This window comes from Somniosus microcephalus, chromosome 1 (genome assembly GCF_052327205.1).
Source record: "Somniosus microcephalus isolate GS21.2 chromosome 1, FLI_Smic_1.0, whole genome shotgun sequence".
In the NCBI taxonomy this organism is placed as follows: Eukaryota; Metazoa; Chordata; class Chondrichthyes; order Squaliformes; family Somniosidae; genus Somniosus; species Somniosus microcephalus.
Genome location: NC_140987.1, coordinates 102,018,142 through 102,042,859, shown reverse-complemented (window position 1 = coordinate 102,042,859; position 24,718 = coordinate 102,018,142). Strand labels below are relative to the sequence as shown.

Here is a 24,718-nt window from a genome sequence, read left to right as displayed (position 1 = left end):
GCTTGACTTTTTCGGGGGTTTTTACAACAAGATAAGAGCATAAAATTGGAAGTTCATGTCAATTCAAGTGATTTCTAAGATTTCTATCTGCGACGACTGCAACAGCGTATCCTGTGGAGGACTGCTCCTCCACAGGATACGCTGTTGCAGATAGCATGACTGACAGCAACTTCTAGATTTCCGTGTTTAAATGCACATGTGCGGACGTTGCTGTCAGTTTCACAGAGTAATGACGGTGAGCACTGACAGTTTTGCTGTCGTCACAACCGCAATATCCTGGCCAATACAATATGGTTTTAATCTGTCTGACTGAAAAGTGCAGACAACACAAATTAAGAACAGCCAACACTTCCCTCATCCAGCTCATTTTAATTCCCAGATTTCACTCGGCTCATGCCAAACACGAGTTAAAAGACAGATTAGGGAACTCCTACAATACTGGCTTCCTCATTTACGAGTTTCATACAAATCACTAAGTGCCAGAATTGACTTTGTAGTTCCCTGGTGCAGCAAGCTGATGCTATTCTAACCTCTAATGCTGAATGATATAAACACCTCTGAATCACTTTATTTCAGTACAGTAGTGCAGCACTTAGGCTGTTAAACTTCCTGGCCTAAAGATTCAATGTCACCACCCTGGTTTTTCAGTTGCTACTCGGGCACCTAAGCCACCAATATGGTGGGCAGAAAGCACTTGCGCTCATTACAAGCCAGAAACGCGCCGCCTGCCATATTGGTAAAGGCAAAAAAATAGGCATCCAGGTTCCAAGCCTATAACAGGTGAGAGACTCTTTGCATACACAAATAAGGGGTCTGACACCAGTTTGAGGGCCCCTGCTGGCTCCACTCAGGAAAACCAATTACCTTCCTTCCAGATTTCCTTCCTTCCCAGTTGCCTTCCTTCCCGATCACACTCCTCCCGATCACCTTTGTTCCTGGTTGCCTTACTTCCCAAGTACCTTCCTTCCCGGATGCCCCCCCCAACTCCCAATCTCCTTCCTTCCTGATTGCACCTCTCCCGGTTGCCTTCTCTGTCCCTTTAAGCACGTACCTAAGGCTGCTGTCGATGACACAGCAGCCCAAACTTCCAAGCTTCTTCACTGAAGAGCTGTCTGGGGACGCCCAGCAGGTGTCTGCAGCTAACGTAAGAACAAAAGAATTAGGAGCAGGAGTAGGCCATATGGCTCTTCGAGCCTGCTCCAACATCCAGTAAGATCATGGCTGATCTTCAACCTCAACTCCACTTTCCTGCCCGATTCCCATATCCCTTGATTCCCCTAGAGTCCAAAAATCTATCTATCTCAGCCTTGAATATATTCAACGACTCAGCATCCACAGCCCTTTGAGGTAGAGTGAAAAAATTTCTCCTCATCTCAGTCTTAAATGGCCGACCCCTTATCCTGAGACTATACCCCCTAGTTCTAGACACTCCAGCCAGAGGAAACAGCCTCTCAGCATCTACCATGTCAATCCCCTTCAGAATCTTGTATGTTTCAATGAGATCACCTCTCATTCTTCTAAACTCCAGAGAGTATAGGCCCATTCTACACAATCTCTCCTCATAGGACAGCCCTCTCATCCCAAGGATCAATCTAGTGAACCCTCGTTGCACCGCCTCTAAGGCATATATGTCCTTTCTCAGATAAGGAGACTAAAACTGTGCACAGTACTCCAGGTGTGGTCCCACCAAGGCCCTGTATAATTGTGGTAAGACTTCCTTACTCTTATACTCCAACCCCCTTGCAATAAAGGCCAACATGCCATTTGCCTTCCTAATTGCTTGCTGTACCTGTATGCTAACCTTCTGTCTTTCCTGTACGAGGGCACCTAAATCTCTCTGAACACCAACATTTAATAGTTTCTCGCCATTTAAAAAATATTCTGTTTTTATATTCTTCCTAGCAAAGTGAATAACCTCACATTTCCTCACATTATACTCCTGCTGCCACCTTATTGCTAGTCGGTTTAATTTAAATAAGGCCCAGTGCACCTTGGGCCTACCTGTTCAGGCGCAGAGATCCTTTCCATGCACCCAGTTTGCACCAGCAGGGAATTTCTAGGCCCAAGTCTCAAGTGTTTGCTCCATTTAGAACAGGATATGTTTATGGTTTAAAATTGAACTTTAGTGATCAGTAAATATAAACAACAAATGTGTTTAATGCCTTGTGTTTCTATTTATACTGTTAATTGCATTACACTGTACTTTGACAATATTCCATTTACTGTTTGTGGTTTTAGCTTTTCAATTACATTACTTCATATTTCAGACTTTGATTTACACTTACTTTGTGTGGCATTGATTTTTTTCTTTATTTTAGATATTGACGAATGCAGTAATGGTGACAACCTTTGCCAACGAAATGCAGATTGTATTAACATTCCTGGTAGTTACCGTTGTGAATGTTCTGCTGGATACAAACTAGCACCAAATGGAGCATGCATTGGTAAGAGTTCATTTCAGTAAAACAGCAGCTTCTACTGAAAACCAAGTTTCATGGCAGGACTCTGTGTCAGCCCTTAAACTATAATAGCACATCAACAGGCAAACTGGGAGACATGTAGATTGCCTATTACAATGACTACTTGCATTTATATAACATCGTTATCATAGAAAAACATCCCAAGGTGCTTCACAGAGACATAATCCCAAAAAAGATGGCAAGCCAAAGAAGGATATGTTAGGAAGGTCAATGATTTGGTTTCTAAGGATAGTTTAGGGAGGGAATTCCAGAACTAGAGCCAAGTCTGCTGATGGCATGCCCACCAGTGGTGGGGCGAAGGGAGAGGGGTGGGATGCACAAGATTTCAGATTCAGAAGAACAGAAAATTAGGTGGGATGGAGGTTACAGAGATAGGGAGGGTGAGGACGTGAAGAAATTTAAAAATGAGAATGAGAATTTTAAATTGGAGGCATTGAGGGACTGGGTCAGCAAGGATTTTGGTAATGGGTCAGCAGAGTGCGGGATACGATATGGGCAGCAGAGTTTTGGATGAGCTGAAATTTATGGAGGATGGGAGGTTGGCCAAGAGAGCATTGGGATAGTCCTGTCTGGAAGTAATGAAGGTATGGATGAGGGTTTCAGTGGCAGGTGTGTTGAGGTAGGAGCAGAGGCAGGTAATGTTACGGAGGTGGAACTAGGCGATCTTTGCGATGGAAAGGATATGAGGTCAGAAGCTCAGTCCAGGGTTGAGCAGAACGCCGAGGTTACAAACAATCTGGTTCAACCTGAGACAGTTGCTGGAGAGGAGGATGAAATTGGTGGCAAGGGTATGAAGATTGTGGTGAGGGCCAAAGACAAAGGCTTCAGTCTTGTCAACGTTTAACTGGATGAAATTGCAACATCCAACACTGATCTCAGACAAGCAGACTGACAACATAGAGGCTGTGAAAGAGTCAAGAGAGGTGCTGGAGAGGTAGAGCTGTGTGTCATCAGTGTACATGTGGAAGCTGACCCCATGTCTGCAGAAAATTTATCCAAGGGGCAGCATGTTGATGAGAAAGAGGAGGGGGCCATGGATAGATCCTTGGGGTACACTAGAGGGAAGCTGGGTTGGAGGATGTGGGTGGTGAGAGATACAAGGAAGTGGCCGGAGATGGCCTTGTCAGTGTTTGAGACCACCCCATCCCAAATGCCAGTCAAACCCCTCCACCAACCCCCAATCTCTCCCAGACCCCCTCTCTCCCGATTGCCAGGTGGGAAACAGAGTATAAAAATGATAATGAGGTCCTGCTGTTATATTCGGGATTTTCGGATTTCGTCCCCGCAAACATTCCCTCCCCGTAAATATCGGGGCCCATATTTGGACCCCTAGACTGTCTGATTATGACAGCCCTCAGCTAGTGGGATAAGTAAGGTGGGGTAAAGTCTATAATAGAGATTATACGAAGGAGCAAATTACATTTTCTTATTCTGTGATTTATCATATTCTTAATTCAGAAATCTATAATTCATAGACCAGTCAGTGAGATAGTAGGGGAAAGAATATACTTTGGGAAATTAAGGGAATTAACAACTTGCAAATTCATTTTAGTCTTTTAGAGTGAAATTGTGCTGTGAGATATTAGCATATTAATGAGTTAAAAAGTTCATTTTAGATTCCTATATCATCTATTAGAATAAGGTGTTAACCAGTTTAAAATGAATGGGTCAATTACTTTGAAAAGTAGCGGAGAGAGAACTTCCGTGTGAACACGCACAGCCTGATTTCAACCCCTTTGTGTCCTAAGCAATATTGTACTCGTTTCATTTATATCCCAGTGTAGATTGAGAGAAAGTGCTTTTGCTTATTATGACCAAAGTGGAAAGGCAATTAACTAACAAAAAAGCTGGGTTGAATTTCTGCAGGGCCTCTCCTGATCATCCGCCATAACTTTAGCAAAAGATCTGTAGAAACCCCAGAGAATTGGTATAAATGGTGTAATGGCAGATGATCAGGGTGCAAATTCAACCCTTACGTTTTTAACTTCATAACATTTCAAAATGTTTGGTTTTCTGTTATCAATAAGTGTTCCATATGATTACCTTAGATCGCAATGAGTGTCTGGAAATTCCAAATGTCTGCAGCCATGGTGACTGTATTGACCTGAAAGGAGGTTATCGGTGCACCTGCCACAATGGCTTCAAGACAACTCCTGATCTGACCATGTGCATGGGTAAGTGAGGCTATCAGCTGCTAGCGTTACTGGTGTGTAGTTTTCTCTCTTTGAATATTCCCAGGTATGAAATACATTAGTGGGAGCCTATGTAGATACCAACCAAAACTGCCAGTGGTAACAACGTATAATTGATTGCAGATTAAATAAATAACGAAGAATCCAACAGTGCGCAGAATAAAGTAGTCCATACAAATTAAAAGTTGTAGAAGGCCAAATGTAATTACAAGACAAACAATTGCTAAAATTGCTTTTCCTTTGTAGCCGATTGTTAGAATTGATCACCCACTGATAGCTTGTGAGCATTTCTGTAAAGAAATGGATACTGTACATCCAAAATCAACTATATGTCCTTTCACTTTTAAAACACCACTCATAGGAGTGGTTATGCTAAATGTTTATCAATTCCCATTCATTCCTCAGACTAAAGTTAACAGAATAATTTCATATTTACAGATATTGATGAATGTGAACGGCAGCCTTGTGGAAATGGAACCTGCAAGAACACTGTGGGATCTTACAATTGTCTCTGTTTCCCAGGATTTGAGATAACTCACAATAATGACTGCATGGGTGAGTCACAAAACATATCCTGAGCCTTCTCATGAGACTGTTTCTTTGCCGTAACGCTGTTAATTTAGTGCTGCATAATCCATAACAGGTAGAAGATAGTTGCTTTGGCACTGACCCGCTAATATAAACTTTAGCTTATGGGAATTTATACTTTTCCAAAGAGCTTAACAGGGAAAATGTCATGTGTTTAAGATTGAATGCATTTTTAAAAATAAGTATTTACACATAAATCACGCATAACCAGTAACTAATAAAATTGTTTTATGAAATATAAAAGGATACAGAATAGGGCAACCAGAATGACTGAGGGAATGGAGGGATTTTATTATCACACACACACAGAAACCCCACAGTGCAGATAGAGGCCATTTCGGCCCATCGAGCCTGCACCGACACATATCCCACCCTATCCCCGTAACCCCACGTATTTAATCCCCCTAACACTAAGGGTCAATTTATCATAGCCAATCAACCTAACCCGCACATCTTTGGACTGTGGGAGGAAACCGGAGCACCCGGAGGAAACCCACGCAAACACAGGGAGAATGTGCAAACTCCACACAGACAGTCACCCGAGGCCGGATTCGAACCCGGGTCCCTGGCGCTGTGAGGCAACAGTGCTAACCACTATGAGGAATAATTACGTAAATTGGCCATGTTCTTAAACTGGAAAAGATAAAGTTGGGAGGTGATATAATTGCTGTTTTTAGGATTCTAAAGGGACTAGATAATGTAGGCCATGACAAGCTGTTTCACCTTGTCCAGAATAGGTGTGCACCTAACCCTTCTGCCTTTTATGAGTATTGCTCTGTACCAGGATGTTAGGAGTTGTCAAGAAGTAAAACTATCACTTTTCCATTCCTCCCTGTGAGGAAGTGCCCAGCCTCTGCTTAATTGAACAGTACTGAGGAATGTACTTAGCTGTCACATGCAATAATTGCAGCGTTTGCTTGAAAAACATTCCTCAATATATGTCAGTCCCCATTGACCGAGAAATTCCTTGAAGATGTTCCCGCTCTGGCGGCGTTACTTTGCTGGAAGTGTGGTGGAAACCCTGCTTACAGCGTAAACAGGGTTTCTGTTGCACTTACTGCAAATTAATGTCGGCGGAGCAGTACCGAGGAATTTCCCAGCCCTTGTTACTGTATATTACCTTATATTAAAAACTCAATTGTTCCTTTTTGTTTGTTGATATTTTTCACTTTATTCCAATAGTTCCTGCCATTAGTACCAGCCTTTGTGTTTTCTCTTTCAACCGGGAGAAATAGTCTAGACAACAAATTTTTCCATCAGTGGGTTTTATGATTGGGTGATAAGAATTTCATATTTACTTTTCCAGTAAGCAAATGTTAGTTGACCTTTGGAATTTGGGCTTAGGCCCTGTACTTGCGACTCCTGTGCTGTACCATTGGATCTTTGCTTCACTTTTTATTCTGTCACATAAATAAATGAACTGTGGTTAGGAAGTTACTTGATAAATGAGAGTGAATGCACAGAATTTCCATTGAAAATATTCTTCATCACACCCTCAGATATCGATGAATGCACTATTCTGTTTGGCCAAGTCTGTAGGAATGGACAATGTTTTAATAGCATTGGCTCCTTCCAGTGTTTGTGTCAGGATGGCTATGAGCTTACACCCGACAACAAGAACTGCATGGGTGAGTGTGTCAATAATTGCCTTACAGCCAGCTTTGGAAACCTTGGAACTGATATTTTGGTTCTCTACGTAGCCTATAAATACATGTCTGCTTGTTTTCTGGAAAGATATCAATGAATGCGTGTTGTTCGCTGGATCGTGTGCCCCTGGGACCTGCCAGAACCTCGACGGTGCATACAGATGTATCTGTCCTTCAGGATATGAAGTGCAGAATGAAAACTGTATAGGTGAGGACCGGCAATGCTTTTTGCTGTTCTATATGCCTGAAGCTTCTATTTAAAAACTTGAACTTACTTATCTAGGGACAATCACACCATTTCAAGTGCCAGTAAATAGAGCATGTGTGAGTTAAAATATTGCAAATGTTCGTCTGGCTTGTGTAATTATAAAAGTTTTCACTGAGAATTGGCAGTTTTGTCAAAATTGTATTAACTCACAAAATAATAGCTTCAGTTGTTTTCCTTAAGTTTTTCCTTTCCTTTGCCTGATAGAGCCAAATAGTAACTCTGAATTAATGTCCACTGAATAACATGATTGAGAGCTCTTTGGAAAACGGTGTCCTCTCCATATTCCTGTCGTTATCCAAAGACTGCTCTGAGGTCCTTAGAGTACTGAGCACAGTCCGAAATGCTTTTTCTATTGCTCAGACAAATACTTTCCCCTGTTCTGCAGATATAAATGAATGTGAAGAAGACCCCAATATCTGTCTCTTTGGTAATTGTGACAACACCGCTGGCAGTTTCCAATGTGTTTGCCGTCCAGGCTTTATCCTCTCAGAGAACGGGCGTAGGTGCTTCGGTAAGTCTATATTTACTGAAAATCTGTTATTATGGACTATAGAATTCTTACTTCAGATTATGTATACATTTTTAAGTGCTTTTAAAAAAATAATAATAGTCAGTCGTGTAGTATACCAAAAAGTATTTTTTTGTCAGAAGATTGTTGTAAATTAAATCAGAACAAATGATTTACTGTATGGCCCTGAATTTCCATAGGACTCTTCCAATCTCCCACTATAACTTCAGTGGAAACCCTGGAGAAGCACCATAAATGATCGTTTTAGCCATTTCTCTAGGGGTTCTACAAATCCCCTACTGGTAAACCTTTGCAGATATTCCAGGTGCATATGTTTAAAAAGTTCAACTCAGCACACCCACCATCTTCATCTTTTTAGTAAGCAATGTTTTTGTTTGCGCTTGGTGTGTGAAGTGTGCTTTATTATGAGTCTGTTTCAAAAGGTACACTGGTCTGATTTGTCTCCCCTAGATACACGCGAAAGTTTCTGCTTCACAAAGTTCGAGAATGGAAAGTGTTCAGTTGCGAAACCTTTCAACACAACCAAAGCAAAGTGCTGTTGCAGTAAAATGCCAGGAGAGGGCTGGGGAGATCCCTGTGAGCTCTGCCCTAAGGATGGAGAAGGTAAAGCACATTGGCCTGACATTGCACCATGTCCAGTTCAACTCGTAAATCTCAGATAACATTAATTATGGTAGAAGTACCTGGAGAACAACTTATTTGGGTAAAATGTTTTGCGCTAGTGCTCTCACATACAGCTTTGCATATCGAGAGTGCATATTGGGAATTTAGCCACATGACTCCCCACAACTTTTTCCCAATAAAATAATCTAACCAATTGAATATTTTCAGTATCCAGCATTAATTTCACAAGATCACAAAACAGATATGGGTGAGGAAGAGCAGTCAGTCCATCCTTCCAGAAAGACCACTATCTATAGCATACTTAAATGGTTCTAGGATTTTTGCTTGTGCTGCCCTACCTCATGTGTAGATCACTCTTTATGTGAAGAAGAACTTCCTGACCTGGTTGCCAAATGTTTCTTTTATTAGTTTGAACTTGTGGTCCCTTGTTTAGCTTCAAGTAGTGTTCTGGATATGGCTTTTCTCTCCCGTTTACTGTTTTGTATACTTCGATGAGTGTTTCCCTTGGTTTCTTTAAATACCGGGTGTACGCCAAGACCATGAAACACGACAAAGAAGTAGTGTTCACTGGACAGTCAAATACATTGCAATATTTAAGCAATCTACTGATTTAGATTTCATTTAAATGATCAGCCCTATAAATGAAACAGAGAAGAAAGACTTTGAATTTTGGCATGTGTTTTATGAGTTGCAATCATTTTTAAAATGAATGTTATCTCTTTTACAGTTGCTTTCCTGGATCTGTGTCCATATGGTCATGGTACCATTCCTGGCTTTGGGGAGTCTCGTGAAGGTAAGAGCAGCTACACAAGGGAGTGGGACTACAATGTATTGTTTAACACAGTGATTATTGACACTGACACTGCAGAAACTGCTATTGACACTGCCATTGTCACTAGATACACCCAATATTTAAATACAAGTACACTTGAAGTGGCTGCATTTATTAAACTATTATGCACCAGTTGCACTGCACTGAGTGGTGCAGTAGGCAGCTGAGTTATATCATTCACTTGCATCACTATTGGGTGAGGGGAAACAAAATCCCACACATATATGGTTAAATGCATGTTTGAACTCTACTATCCCATCAACTCTTTTTTCCATTGTTTCAAAATTAAAGGAAGTTCAGCAAGTTGTAGTTAGTAGAAGTTTTTTATCAATAAGTTAAACGAATAACTAGTTGGCAGGAAGTATTTTCAGTATAAATTACTCTAACCAGAAACATGATTAAAAAGGCACCATAGAATATCTCCATATGACCATATTTTCCACTAAGATAGCATTAGAGAGACCCTACAGGTCAGTTCTCCTGACCAGAGATTTGTCAAACATGTCTGTCTCTTCCTGGCTACCAATGAGTTAATGCAGGAGTGCCATATTTCCTCCTCCTGGATGTTGATCCCAATGTTGGAATATAACTGGAAAGATGAATACCATTCAGGGTTCAACACTTGAGGTAACATTGTGAGGTAATGCAGCTTTAAGAACAACACAATATAAAAATTAAATAGAATGGAAGAGTATTTGCACACGAGCCAAGGCTTAGGAATATTTAATATATGTTATTGTAGAATTAGGGTTCTCATTTGCTTAGTCTGTGTGCATTGGGGTTGAATATAGAAAGTTCAGAGGGTAAGTGAAAAAGAAAACAAGAGTGGCAAAGAGCGAGTATGAGAATACTGTAGATTGGCAGCTAACATAAAAGGGAACTCAAAAGGCTTATAAATAGTAAATAGGTAGTAAGAAGAGGGATGGGGCTGATTAGGGACCAAACAGGAGACCTACGCATGGAGGCAGAGGGCATGGCTGAGGTACTAAATGAGTACTTTGCAACTGCTTTTAACAAGGAAGAAGATGCTACCAAAGTCATAGTGAAAGAGGAGGTAGTGGAGATACTGGATGAGATAAAAATCGATAAAGAGGAGGTACTAGAAAGGTTGGCTGTACTTAAAGTAGATAAGTCACCAGGACCGAATGGGATGCATCCTAGGGGGAGGGAAGTTAAGGTGGAAATCACAGAGGTACTGGCCATAATCTTTTAATCCTCCTTAGATATAGGAGTGGTGCCAGAGGACTGGAGAATTGCAAATGTTACACCCTGGTTCAAAAAAGGGTGTAAGGATAAACCCAGCAACTTCAGGTCAGTCAGTTTAAGTTCAGTAGTGGGAAAGCAATAATCATGGTCAAAATTAACAGTCATTTGGACAAGTGTGGATTAATTAAGGAACGCCAGCACAGATTTGTTAAAGGCAAATCGTGTTTCGCTAACTTGATTGAGTTTTTGATGAGGTAACAGAGAGGGTTGATGAGGGCAGTGCAGTTGACGTGGTGTACATGGACTTCCAAAAGGCGTTTGATAAAGTGCCACATAATAGGCTTGCCAGCAAAGTTGAAGCCCATGGAATGAAAGGGACAGTGGCAGCATGGATATGAAATTGGCTAAATGACAGGAAACAGAGAGTAGTGGTGAACAGTTGTTTTTCAGACTGGAGGAAGGTATACAGTGGTGTTCCCCAGGGGTTGGTACTAGGACCACTGCTTTTCTTGATATATATTAATGACTTGGAGTGGGTGGACAGGGCACAATTTCAAAATTTGCAAGTGACACAAAACTTGGAAGTATAGTGAACAGTGAGGAGGATAGTGATAGACCTCAAGAAGACATAGACAGGCTGGCGGAATGGACGGACATGAGGCAGATGAAATTTAATGCAGAAAAGTACGAAGTGATACATTTTGGTAGGAAGAATGAGGAGAGGCAATATAAACCAGAGGGTACAATTCTAAAAGGGGTGCATGAACAAAGAGATATACAGAGTATATGTGCACAAATCATTGAAGCTGGCAGGGCAGGTTGAGAAAGCGGTTAAAAAGGCTTACGGGATTCTAGGCTTCATAACTAGAGGCATAGAGTACAAAAACAAGGAAGTTATGATGAGCCTTTATAAAACACTGGTTCGGCCTCAAATGGAGTATTGTGTTCAATTCAGGGCACCACACTTTAGGAAGGATGTGAAGGCCTTGGAGAGGGTGCAGAAAAGATTTACAAGAATGATTCCAGGGATGAGGGACTTCAGTTTTGTGGATAGGCTGCAGAAGCTGGGGTTGTGCTCCTTGGATTAGAGAAGTTTGAGAGGAGATTTGATATAGGTGTTCAAAATCATGCTGGGTCGAGACAGAATAGACAGAGAGAAACTGTTCCCTTTGGCGGAAGGGTCGAGAACCAGAGGACACAGATTTAAGGTGATTGGCAAAAGAACCAAATGCGACATGAGGAAAAACTTTTTACACAGCGAGTTGTTAGAATCTGAATGCACTGCCAGAAAGAGTGGTGGAGGCAGACTCAATCGTGGCTTTCAAAAGGGAATTGGATAAGTACCTGAAGAAAAAAAATTTGCAGGGCTACAGGGAACGGGCGGGGGAGTGGGACTAGCTGAAGTGCTCTTGCAGAGAGCTGGCACGGGCTCGACGGGCCGAATGGCCCCCTTCTGTGCTGTAACCATTCTATGATTCTATAAGAGGGCAACAATGCACAGAAACCATGAAACTTGTACCTCAGCAAACAATCTGCACTTTCAGGAGCAACGGTTGTAAAAAGGAGGAAAAATCTAGCCAAATCTTGAATAGGTTCTACCATGATTCTGGGGATGCATCAATGGTTGAATGTATTGGATAGATCCTGGTTTGACTCTTATTCATTAAGACGGAAGTAGTGCAAATTATCGGCCTGGATTTTGCGGTCGGCAGCATAACTACGATTGCGCCGCCGGCATCCAATGGAATGCAAACTTACCTGATGGGGACCCTCCGTCAAGAACTTGCTGCAGACGCTGCATTGTAGAGGACAGCATAGTGGCCCATGGATCCCAGGGGCGCAACGTGTGCGGACGCATACCTGGGATCACGTGGGCCGGTGTTGCAATCAGCAAACAGAAGAAGTCTCTCATTATTTATAACATAGATGTTTATGCACATTAAATCCAGGAAGGCTCTAGTGACGAGGATTTGTTTTTGTTCCCTTTCCTCCACTTTCTGAACTTTTTTTTTTAAGCTTATGCTCCACATAGATGCAAAAAAAAAACCTCAACGTAGCAACCGCTTCCTCCAAACTTTTCATGGACAATAAATACTGTTCATGGACAAAATCCTAAAATGCTTCCATTTCCGGCCTCATATAGCTTTTAAAATCACTTGGATTTGTCAGGAGGTATCCCCTTACACTGTGCAAACCGGCCCTGTGCCTGTTTGCATCAGCCGTAAAATTTTCCGGCGTAATTGCTGGGTAGTTAGTGGGCAATTAGCCCAACTCTGCGCCAGCAATTAGGATTTCCCCGTCGGTGCAGATAATCTGTCGAAGCGCATGCAGAAATCCCGAACTTGCGGTCCATTTTAAAGGCAGTATGACGGCGTACTCTGAGTATGCCGTCATACCCACCACAAATTTTGGCCCATCATGTCCTTTGATTTATTCTGAATCAGTGTATTGTTTTGCACTCTAGATGTTAATGAATGTCTGGAAAACCCTGGAATATGTTCAAATGGCCATTGCATCAACACAGATGGATCCTTCCGATGCGAGTGCCCGATGGGATACAACCTGGATTACAGTGGAGTTAATTGTGCTGGTAGGGAAATCGTTGTTGGTCATTATAGCGTGAATAAACAAAGTCAACAGTGGGTAAGATTCACTTTCGATTGGGGTGGAAACTGGTGGTTTTGGGTCAGCCGCTGTTTATATACCCGACCAGATTTCCTTTCTATTGACTTCAATGCAAAGGAAAGTCGGACAGGGTGTACAATGGGTGGCCAATCTGCTACCGTCAGTTTTCTGCCCCCGCTGAGAGTCAAAAAGACCCCCAACATGTTAACTGACACTGCAGACTCATCTTATTACATCAATTATGTTGTATATATTACACTAACCGTGTACATTTCCAGATTTCTGTGTGTACATTTACCAGCAAGTATTGAGGATGTACACTTGTAATTTTATAATATTATAATGTTACAATATTGTAATACACACTGGTTAAAAGTATTGTAAGTAAAAAGCAAAGCGTATTATCTCAAAAAGTCAATAATTTGTTGTTTTTCAAAAAAACAGACACTGACGAATGTTCCATTGGTAACCCCTGTGGCAATGGCACTTGCACCAATGTAGTTGGTGGATTCGAATGCACTTGTGACGAAGGATTTGAGCCAGGTCCAATGATGACTTGTGAAGGTAAGAAGTGACACATGTACAATTGGCAACAGGCTGCTATTTGTAGATTTAGAAACATAGAAGATAGGAGCAGGAGTAGGCCATTTGGCCCTTCAAGCCTGCTCTGCCATTCAGTGAGTTCATGGCTGATCATCCAAATTCAGTACCCTGTCCCTGCTTTCTCCCCATATCCCTTGATCCCTTTAGCCTTAAGAACTATATCTAACTCCTTCTTGAATATAGAAACATAGAAGATAGGAGCAGGAGTAGGCCATTCGGCCCTTCAAGCCTGCTCCGCCATTCAATGAAATCATGGCTGATCATCCAAATTCAGTACCCTGTCCCTGCCTTCTCCCCATATCCCTTGATCCCTTTAGCCTTAAGAAATATATCCAACTCCTTCTTGAATATATTTAATGAACTGGCCTCCACCGCCCTCTGTGGCAGGGAATTCCACAGGTTCACCACTCTCTGGGTGAAGAAATTCCTCCTCATTTCAGTCCTAAATGGCTTACCCCTTATCCTTAGACTATGACCCCTGGTTCTGGACTCCCCGGCCATCGGGAACATCCTTCCTACATCTAGTCTGTCTAATCCTGTTAGAATTTTATAGGTTTCGATGAGATCCCCTCTCAATCTTCTAAACTCCAGCAAGTACAAGCCCAATCGACACAATCTCTCCTCATACGTCATCCCTGCCATCCCAGGTATCAGCCTGGTGAATCTTCGCTGCACTCCTTCCATGGCAAGAACGTCCTTCCTCAGATAAGGCGACCAAAACTGCACACAATACTCAAGGTGCGGTCTCACCAGGCCCTGTACAACTGCAGCAAGACATCCTTGTTCCTGTACTCGAACCCTCTTGCTATGAAGGCCAACATACCATTTGCCTTCTTAACCGCCTGCTGCACCTGCATGTTTACCTTCAGTGACTGGTGCACAAGGACACCCAGGTCTCGTTGCACCTCCCCTTTTCCCAAACTATTTACAGCCATTGATCAGGAGTTCCTGCTTTTGCGGAATTTTGGAACATCTTTGGTGGGGTGGGATTATGACCCACCACAAGGGCGCCCAGCTGACCCCGACAGATTTTCTGGGGAAAGAGACATTTGCATTTTTTAGGTGGCTCCCAAGTCTCTGCTGAGGAGGGGGATGGGTAAATTGGCTCTAGCAGGTCTCCAAGGCATTCTGTGAGAGCCAGCAGAACTGCTACCGAAGATGTTTCTGTCACATTCTGGTGAAGTAATTCCAGCAGAGAATCTAGGCTATTATTTTTAATCCTGTATTTGTATTATAAAGCTGCATCGAATTTTGGCAACGGAACACTAAGGGCCAATTTTACAAGTGCATATGCTCAACAGGAAACCCAGCCTGTATAGAACACATATTAAGAAATTACAGGCACGTTTTCCTTCCATACAATTGAGTGCCCATTTACAAAATCAGCCCTGTAGTGTACATGAGGTGACATCAGTGCATTGGGCAGCATGGACAACCATTTCAAGAGATGGTTTTCTCCTGTGCCAACAACCACCATTTTTTCCGATGACTGGCAGATTATTTGAAGCAATTTTGTACATTATAGAGTGCCCCAGTAGGATGCCATGCTAGAAGGGAGCAGGTGTTCAGAGAACTGATGGCACAGTATTGTGGCCCTTTCCCCTATTGAGTATGGCTCGTAATTGGGAGTGTGGAATCAATGAATTTACCCTTATAAACACACTCTTAAATCTGTACCTTTTTTATGCAGTCCTGTATAGATATATATTCCATTAGTAAGCACAATTGATATTTGTGCCAGTAAAATTATGGTAGTAAAGAAATCACAACTATTCCTCCCTAACCACCTCAAAAAAAACCAAAACAGTCTATAAGGCTGTCGCTGGAATTCCCAAGATGTGGTAAAGAAATCTGTGCAAGTGAATTTTGCTAATCTGCTGACAGTACCATTTACAGAGCATGTTACCAAGATGTCTCTGTCTATGAGTCTGCGCGTGTACACAAAAGACACAGCGGTCTAGAAATTTGTCCGTGCAATGTCGGTTTTCGAGTGCTCAATGGTCTCCTAAGCCTCCAGTATGGTCGGTGATCGGGGCTGGGGGGGGGAAAGGTCAGTGATCGGGGCTGGGGGGGGGAAGGTCAGTGATCGGGGCTGGGGGGGGAAGGTCAGTCATCGGGGCTGGGGTTGAAGGTCGGTGATCGGGACTGGGGGCGAAGGTCAGTGATCGGGACTGGGGGGGCGAAGGTCGGTGATCGGGGCTGGGGGGCGAAGGTCGGTGATCGGGGCTGGGGGAGGGAAGGTCGGTGATCGGGACTGGGGGCGAAGGTCGGTGATCGGGACTGGGGGCGAAGGTCAGTGATCGGGACTGGGGGCGAAGGTCAGTGATCGTGGGGGAGAAGGTCAGTGATCGGGTCTGGGGGCAAAGGTCAGTGATCGTGGGGGAGAAGGTCAGTGATCGGGGCTGGGGGGCGAAGGTCAGTGATCGGGCTGGGGGGGCGAAGGTCGGTGATTGGGGCTGGGGGCGCGAAGGTCGGTGATCGGGGCTGGGGGCGAAGGTCAGTGATCGGTGCTGGGGGGTAGGTCGGTGATCGGGGCTGGGGGGCAAAGGTCAGGGATCAGGGCTGGGGTGAAGGTCAGTGATCAGGGCTGGGGCGAAGGTCGGTGATCGGGTCTGGGGGGGAAGTTCAGTGATCAGGGCTGGGGGTGAAGGTCAGTGATCGGGGCTGGAGGGGAAAGTCGGTGATCGGGCTGGGGGTGAAGGTCAGTGATCGGGGCTGGAGGGGAAAGTCGGTGATCGGGATGGGGGAAGGTTAGTGATCGGGGCTGGGGGTGAAAGTCGGTGATCGAGCTGGGGGCGAAGGTCGTTGATCAGGTCTGGGGGCGAAGGTCGGTGATTGGGGCTGGGGTTGAAGGTCGGTGATCGGGGCTGGGGTTGAAGGTTGGTGATCGGGGCTGGGGGCGAAGGTCGGTGATCGGGACTCGGGGGGAAGGTCAGTGATCGGGGGGCGAAGGTCGGTGATCGGGGCTGGGGGCGAAGGTCGGTGATCGGGGCTGGGGGGGCGAAGGTCGGCAATCGGAGCTGGGGGGGATGGTCAGTGATCGGGGCTGGGGGGAATGTCAGTGGTCGGGGCTGGGGGCGAAGGTCGGTGATCGGGACTGGGGTTGAAGGTCGGTGATCGGGACTGGGGGGGGAAGGTCAGTGATCGGGACTCGGGTGGAAGGTCGGTGATCGGGGGGTTGAAGGTCAGTGATCGGGGCTGGGGGGCGAAGTTCGGTGATCGGGGCTGGGGGGCGAAGGTCAATGATCGGGGCTGGGGGGCGAAGGTCGGTGATTGGGGCTGGGGTTGAAGGTCGGTGATCGGGGCTGGGGTTGAAGGTCGGTGATCGGGGCTGGGGGCGAAGGTCGGTGATCGGGGCTGGGGGGGCGAAGGTCGGTGATTGGTGCTGGGGGGCGAAGGTCGGTGATCGGGGCTGGGGGCGAAGGTCGGTGATCGGGACTCGGGGGGAATGTTAGTGATCGGGGGGGCGAAGGTCAATGATCGGGGCTGGGGGGCGAAGGTCAATGATCGGGGCTGGGGGGCGAAGGTCAGTGATCGGGGCTGGGGGGCGAAGGTCGGTGATCGGGGCTGGGGACGAAGGTCGGTGATCGGTGCCGGGGGGGAAGGTCACTGATCGGGGCTGGGGGCGAAGATCGGTGATCGGGGCTGGGGGGGGAGGTCGGTGATCGGGGTGGGGGGAAGGCCGGTGATCGGGGCTGGGGGGCGAAGGTCGGTGATCAGGGCTGGAGGGGAAGGTCGGTGATCGAGGCTGGGGGGCGAAGGTCAGTGATCGGGGCTGCGGGGGAAGGTCGCTGATCGGGGCTGGGGTTGAAGGTCGGTGATTGGGGCTGGGAGGGGAGGAAGGTCGGTGATCGGGACTGAGGTTGAAGGTCGGTGATCGGGACTGGGGGGGGCGAGAGTCAGTGATCGGGGCTGGGGGGGGGATGGTCAGTGATCAGGGCTGGGGGGGCGAGGGTCAGTGATCGGGGCTGGGGGGGGAAGGTCAGTGATCGGGGCTGGGGGGAGGAAGGTCAGTGATCGGGCTGGATGGGGGAAGGTCAGTGATTGGGGGGGGAAGGTCAGTGATCAGGGCTGGTGGGGAGGGTCAGTGATCGGGGCTGGGGGGGAAGGTCGGTGATCGGGGCTGGGGGGCGAGGGTCAGTGATCGGGGCTGGGGGGGAAGGTCGGTGATCGGGGCTGGGGGGCGAGGGTCACTGATCGGGGCTGGGGGGGAAGGTCGGTGATCGGGGCTGGGGGGGAAGGTCAGTGATCGGGGCTGGGGGGAAGGTCGGTGATCGGGGCTGGGGGGGCAAGGGTCAGTGATCGGGGCTGAGGGGGGGTGAGGGTCAGTGATCGGGGTGGGGGGAAGGTCAGTGATCGGGGCTGGGGGGGCGAGGGTCAGTGATCGGGGCTGGGGGGCGAGGGTCAGTGATCGGGGCTGGGGGGGAAGGTCGGTGATCGGGGCTGGGGGGGAAGGTCAGTGATCGGGGCTGGGGGGGAAGGTCGGTGATCGGGGCTGGGGGGGAAGGTCGGTGATCGGGGCTGGGGGGGAAGGTCGGTGATCGGGGCTGGGGGGGAAGGTCGGTGATCGGGGCTGGGGGGGAAGGTCGGTGATCGAGGCTGCGGGGGGAAGGTCAGTGATCGGGGCTGGGGGGGAAGGTCGGTGATCGGGGCTGGGGGGGAAGGTCGGTGATCGAGGCTGGGGGGGGAAGGCCGGTGATCGAGGCTGGGGGGGAAGGTCGGTGATCGAGACTGGGGGGGGAAGGTCGGTGATCGAGGCTGGGGGGGAAGGTCAGTGATCGGGGCTGGGGGCGGGCGAGGGTCAGTGATCGGGGCTGGGGGGGAAGGTCAGTGATCGGGGCTGGGGGGGCGAGGGTCAGTGATCGGGGCTGGGGGGGGAAGGTCAGTGATCGGGGTTGGGGGGGCGAGGGTCAGTGATCGGGGTGGGGGGGGAAGGTCGGTGATCGGGGCTGGGGGGCCGAGGGTCAGTGATCGGGGTGGGGGGGAAGGTCGGTGATCGGGGCTGGGGGGGAAGGTCGGTGATCGGGGCTGGGGGGGAAGGTCGGTGATCGGGGCTGGGGGGGAAGGTCAGTGATCGGGGCTGCGGGGGGAAGGTCGGTGATCAGGGCTGGGGGGGAAGGTCGGTGATCGAGGCTGCGGGGGGAAGGTCGGTGATCGGGGCTGGGGGGGCGAGGGTCACTGATCGGGGCTGGGGGGGCGAGGGTCAGTGATCGGGGCTGGGGGGGCGAGGGTCAGTGATCGGGGTGGGGGGGAAGGTCGGTGATCGGGGCTTGGGGGAAGGTCAGTGATCGTGGTTGGGGGGCGAAGGTGAGTGATTGGGGCTGGGGAGGGGACGGTCGTTGATCGAGGCTGGGGGGGCGAGGGTCAGTGATCGGGGCTGGGGGGGAAGGTCAATGATCGGGGCTGGGGGTGCGTGGGTCAGTGATCGGGGTGGGGGGGAAGGTCGGTGATCGGGGCTGGGGGGAAGGTCGGTGATCGGGGCTAGGGGGGAAGGTCGTTGATCGGGGCTGGGGGGCGAGGGTCGGTGATCGGGGCTGGGGGCGAGGGTCAGTGATCGGGGCTGGGGGGGAAGGTCAGTGATCGGAGTTGGGGGGGCGAGGGTCAGTGATTGGGGTGGGGGGGAAGGTCGGTGATCGGGGCAGGGGGGGAAGGTCGGTGATCGAGGCTGCGGGGGGAAGGTCAGTGATCGGGGTGGTGGGGGGAAGGTCGGTGATCGGGGCTGGGGGTGAAGGTGAGTGATCGGGGCTGAGGGGGGAAGGTCAGTGATCGGGGTGGGGGGGGAAGGTCGGTGATCGGGGCTGAGGGGGGAAGGTCAGTGATCGGGGTGGTGGGGGGAAGGTCGGTGATCGGGGCTGGGGGTGAAGGTGAGTGATCGGGGCTGGGGGGGAAGGTCAGTGATCGGGGCTGGGGGGGAAGGTCAGTGATCGGGGCTGGGGGGGAAGGTCGGTGATCGGGGCTGAGGGGGGAAGGTCGGTGATCGGGGCTGAGGGGGGAAGGTCAGTGATCGGGGCTGGGGGGGAAGGTCGGTGATCGGGGCTGGGGGGAAGGTCGGTGATCGAGGCTGGGGGGAAGGTCGGTGATCGGGGCTGGGGGGGGAAGGTCGGTGATCGGGGCTGGGGGGGAAGGTCAGTGATCGGGGCTGGGGGGGGCGAGGGTCAGTGATCGGGGCTGGGGGGGCGAGGGTCAGTGATCGGGATGGGGGGGGAAGGTCGGTGATCGGGGCTGGGGGTGCGAGGGTCAGTGATCGGGGCTGGGGGGGAAGGTCGGTGATCGGGGCTGCGGGGGGAAGGTCGGTGATCGGGGCTGGGGGGGAAGGTGAGTGATCGGGGCTGGGGGGGCAAGGGTCAGTGATCGGGGCTGGGGGGGAAGGTGAGTGATCGGGGCTGGGGGGGCGAAGGTCAGTGATCGGGGCTGGGGGGGCGAAGGTCAGTGATCGGGGCTGGGGGCGAAGGTCAGTGATCGGGGCTGGGGGCGAAGGTCAGTGATCGGGGCTGGGGGCGAAGGTCAGTGATCACGGTTGGGGAGGAAGGTCGGTGATCGGGGCTGGGGGGGAAGGTCAGTGATCGGGGCTGAGGGCGAAGGTCTGTGATCGGGGTTGGGGGGGAAGGTCGGTGATCGAGGCTGGGGGGCGAGGGTCAGTGATCGGGTCTGGGGGGGAAGGTCGGTGATCGGGGCTAGGGGGGAAGGTCGGTGATCGGGGCTGGGGGGGAAGATCGGTGATCGGGGCTGGGGGGAAGGTCGGTGATCGGGGCTGGGGGGAAGGTCGGTGATCGGGGCTGGAGGGGCGAGGGTCAGTGATCGGGGCTGGGGGGAAGGTCGGTGATCGAGGCTGGGGGGGAAGGTCGGTGATCGGGGCTGGGGGGGCGAGGGTCAGTGATCGGGGTGGGGGGGAAGGTCGGTGATCGGGGCTGGGGGGGAAGGTCGGTGATCGGGGCTGCGGGGGCGAGGGTCGGTGATCGGGGCTGGGGGGGGAAGGTCGGTGATCGGGGCTGGGGGGGCGAGGGTCAGTGATCGGGGCTGGGGGGGAAGGTCGGTGATCGGGGCTGGGGGGGAAGGTCGGTGATCGGGGCTGGGGGGGCGAGGGTCAGTGATCGGGGCTGCGGGGGAAGGTCGGTGATCGGGGCTGGGCAGGCGTGGGTCAGTGATCGGGGCTGGGGGGAAGGTCGGTGATCGTGGCTGCGGGGGGAGGGTCAGTGATCGGGGCTGGGTGGGAAGGTCGGTGATCGGGGCTGGGGGGGAAGGTCAGTGATCGGGGCTGGGGGTGCGTGGGTCAGTGATCGGGGCTGGGGGGGAAGGTCGGTGATCGGGGCTGGGGGGGAAGGTCAGTGATCGGGGCTGGGGGTGCGTGGGTCAGTGATCGGGGCTGGGGGGGAAGGTCGGTGATCGGGGCTGGGGGGGAAGGTCGGTGATCGGGGCTGCGGGGGGAAGGTCGGTGATCGAGGCTGCGGGGCGTGGGTCAGTGATCGGGGCTGGAGGGAAGGTCGGTGATCGGGGCTTGGGGGAAGGTCAGTGATCGGGGTTTGGGGGCGAAGGTGAGTGATTGGGGCTGGGGAGGGGGAGGGGACGGTCGTTGATCGGGGCTGGGGGGGCGAGGGTCAGTGATCGGGGCTGGGGGGGAAGGTCAGTGATCGGGGCTGGGGGGGAAGGTGAGTGATCGGGGCTGGGGGGGCAAGGGTCAGTGATCGGGGCTGGGGGGGAAGGTGAGTGATCGGGGCTGGGGGGAGAAGGTAGGTGATCGAGGCTGGGGGGGAAGGTCGGTGATCGGGGCTGGGGGGCGAGGGTCAGTGATCGGGGCTGCGGGGGGGGAAGGTCGGTGATCGGGGCTGGGGGGGAAGGTCAGTGACCGGGGCTCGGGGGGAAGGTCAGTGATCGGGGTGGTGGGGGGAAGGTCGGTGATCGGGGCTGGGGGTGAAGGTGAGTGATCGGGGCTGAGGGGGGAAGGTCAGTGATCGGGGTGGGGGGGGAAGGTCGGTGATCGGGGCTGAGGGGGGAAGGTCAGTGATCGGGGTGGTGGGGGGAAGGTCGGTGATCGGGGCTGGGGGGGAAGGTCAGTGATCGGGGCTGGGGGGGAAGGTCAGTGATCGGGGCTGGGGGGGAAGGTCGGTGATCGGGGCTGAGGGGGGAAGGTCGGTGATCGGGGCTGAGGGGGGAAGGTCAGTGATCGGGGCTGGGGGGGAAGGTCGGTGATCGGGGCTGGGGGGAAGGTCGGTGATCGAGGCTGGGGGGAAGGTCGGTGATCGGGGCTGGGGGGGGAAGGTCGGTGATCGGGGCTGGGGGGGAAGGTCAGTGATCGGGGCTGGGGGGGGCGAGGGTCAGTGATCGGGGCTGGGGGGGCGAGGGTCAGTGATCGGGATGGGGGGGGAAGGTCGGTGATCGGGGCTGGGGGTGCGAGGGTCAGTGATCGGGGCTGGGGGGGAAGGTCGGTGATCGGGGCTGCGGGGGGAAGGTCGGTGATCGGGGCTGGGGGGGAAGGTGAGTGATCGGGGCTGGGGGGGCAAGGGTCAGTGATCGGGGCTGGGGGGGAAGGTGAGTGATCGGGGCTGGGGGGGCGAAGGTCAGTGATCGGGGCTGGGGGGGCGAAGGTCAGTGATCGGGGCTGGGGGCGAAGGTCAGTGATCGGGGCTGGGGGCGAAGGTCAGTGATCGGGGCTGGGGGCGAAGGTCAGTGATCACGGTTGGGGAGGAAGGTCGGTGATCGGGGCTGGGGGGGAAGGTCAGTGATCGGGGCTGAGGGCGAAGGTCTGTGATCGGGGTTGGGGGGGAAGGTCGGTGATCGAGGCTGGGGGGCGAGGGTCAGTGATCGGGTCTGGGGGGGAAGTTCGGTGATCGGGGCTGCGGGGGGGTCAGTGATCGAGGCTGCCGGGGGATGGTCAGTGATCGGGGCTGGGGGGGAAGGTCGGTGATCGGGGCTAGGGGGGAAGGTCGGTGATCGGGGCTGGGGGGGAAGATCGGTGATCGGGGCTGGGGGGAAGGTCGGTGATCGGGGCTGGGGGGGAAGGTCGGTGATCGGGGCTGGAGGGGCGAGGGTCAGTGATCGGGGCTGGGGGGGAAGGTCGGTGATCGAGGCTGGGGGGGAAGGTCGGTGATCGGGGCTGGGGGGGCGAGGGTCAGTGATCGGGGTGGGGGGAAGGTCGGTGATCGGGGCTGGGGGGGAAGGTCGGTGATCGGGGCTGCGGGGGCGAGGGTCGGTGATCGGGGCTGGGGGGGGAAGGTCGGTGATCGGGGCTGGGGGGGCGAGGGTCAGTGATCGGGGCTGGGGGGGAAGGTCGGTGATCGGGGCTGGGGGGGAAGGTCGGTGATCGGGGCTGGGGGGGCGAGGGTCAGTGATCGGGGCTGCGGGGGAAGGTCGGTGATCGGGGCTGGGCAGGCGTGGGTCAGTGATCGGGGCTGGGGGGGAAGGTCGGTGATCGTGGCTGCGGGGGGAGGGTCAGTGATCGGGGCTGGGTGGGAAGGTCGGTGATCGGGGCTGGGGGGGAAGGTCAGTGATCGGGGCTGGGGGTGCGTGGGTCAGTGATCGGGGCTGGGGGGGAAGGTCGGTGATCGGGGCTGGGGGGGAAGGTCAGTGATCGGGGCTGGGGGTGCGTGGGTCAGTGATCGGGGCTGGGGGGGAAGGTCGGTGATCGGGGCTGGGGGGGAAGGTCGGTGATCGGGGCTGCGGGGGGAAGGTCGGTGATCGAGGCTGCGGGGCGTGGGTCAGTGATCGGGGCTGGAGGGAAGGTCGGTGATCGGGGCTTGGGGGAAGGTCAGTGATCGGGGTTTGGGGGCGAAGGTGAGTGATTGGGGCTGGGGAGGGGGAGGGGGACGGTCGTTGATCGGGGCTGGGGGGGGCGAGGGTCAGTGATCGGGGCTGGGGGGGAAGGTCAGTGATCGGGGCTGGGGGGGAAGGTGAGTGATCGGGGCTGGGGGGGCAAGGGTCAGTGATCGGGGCTGGGGGGGAAGGTGAGTGATCGGGGCTGGGGGGGCGAAGGTCAGTGATCGGGGCTGGGGGGCGAAGGTCAGTGATCGGGGCTGGGGGCGAAGGTCAGTGATCGGGGCTGGGCAGGCGTGGGTCAGTGATCGGGGCTGGGGGGGAAGGTCGGTGATCGTGGCTGCGGGGGGAGGGTCAGTGATCGGGGCTGGGTGGGAAGGTCGGTGATCGGGGCTAGGGGGGAAGGTCGGTGATCGGGGCTGGGGGGGAAGATTGGTGATCGGGGCTGGGGGGAAGGTCGGTGATCGGGGCTGGGGGGGAAGGTCGGTGATCGGGGCTGGAGGGGCGAGGGTCAGTGATCGGGGCTGGGGGGGAAGGTCGGTGATCGAGGCTGGGGGGGAAGGTCGGTGATCGGGGCTGGGGGGGCGAGGGTCAGTGATCGGGGTGGGGGGGAAGGTCGGTGATCGGGGCTGGGGGGGAAGGTCGGTGATCGGGGCTGCGGGGGCGAGGGTCGGTGATCGGGGCTGGGGGGGGACGGTCGGTGATCGGGGCTGGGGGGGCGAGGGTCAGTGATCGGGGCTGGGGGGGAAGGTCGGTGATCGGGGCTGGGGGGGAAGGTCGGTGATCGGGGCTGGGGGGGCGAGGGTCAGTGATCGGGGCTGCGGGGGAAGGTCGGTGATCGGGGCTGGGCAGGCGTGGGTCAGTGATCGGGGCTGGGGGGGAAGGTCGGTGATCGTGGCTGCGGGGGGAGGGTCAGTGATCGGGGCTGGGTGGGAAGGTCGGTGATCGGGGCTGGGGGGGAAGGTCAGTGATCGGGGCTGGGGGTGCGTGGGTCAGTGATCGGGGCTGGGGGGGAAGGTCGGTGATCGGGGCTGGGGGGGAAGGTCAGTGATCGGGGCTGGGGGTGCGTGGGTCAGTGATCGGGGCTGGGGGGGAAGGTCGGTGATCGGGGCTGGGGGGGAAGGTCGGTGATCGGGGCTGCGGGGGGAAGGTCGGTGATCGAGGCTGCGGGGCGTGGGTCAGTGATCGGGGCTGGAGGGAAGGTCGGTGATCGGGGCTTGGGGGAAGGTCAGTGATCGGGGTTTGGGGGCGAAGGTGAGTGATTGGGGCTGGGGGAGGGGAGGCGTGATCGGCGTCTGTCTGATCGGGGCTGGGGGGGCGAGGGTCAGTGATCGGAGGCTCGGCTGGGGGGAAGGTCAGTGATCGGGGCTGGGAGGAG

The 24,718-nt window shown here is 52.5% G+C and overlaps 1 protein-coding gene across 1 annotated transcript in view; it reads left to right on the top strand.

The window, feature by feature from the left end:
* The window catches only part of fbn2 (fibrillin 2), a 487,109-nt gene that overhangs the window by 408,418 nt on the left and 53,973 nt on the right, over positions 1 to 24,718 (top strand). Inside the window, exons 44-53 of the mRNA XM_085984430.1 lie at positions 2,319 to 2,444; positions 4,529 to 4,654; positions 5,111 to 5,227; positions 6,760 to 6,888; positions 6,995 to 7,114; positions 7,560 to 7,685; positions 8,154 to 8,306; positions 9,055 to 9,120; positions 12,830 to 12,955; positions 13,435 to 13,554. Of these exons, the coding sequence (XP_085840556.1) occupies positions 2,319 to 2,444; positions 4,529 to 4,654; positions 5,111 to 5,227; positions 6,760 to 6,888; positions 6,995 to 7,114; positions 7,560 to 7,685; positions 8,154 to 8,306; positions 9,055 to 9,120; positions 12,830 to 12,955; positions 13,435 to 13,554 (1,209 nt within the window). The remainder of the gene's footprint in view (positions 1 to 2,318; positions 2,445 to 4,528; positions 4,655 to 5,110; positions 5,228 to 6,759; positions 6,889 to 6,994; positions 7,115 to 7,559; positions 7,686 to 8,153; positions 8,307 to 9,054; positions 9,121 to 12,829; positions 12,956 to 13,434; positions 13,555 to 24,718) is intronic.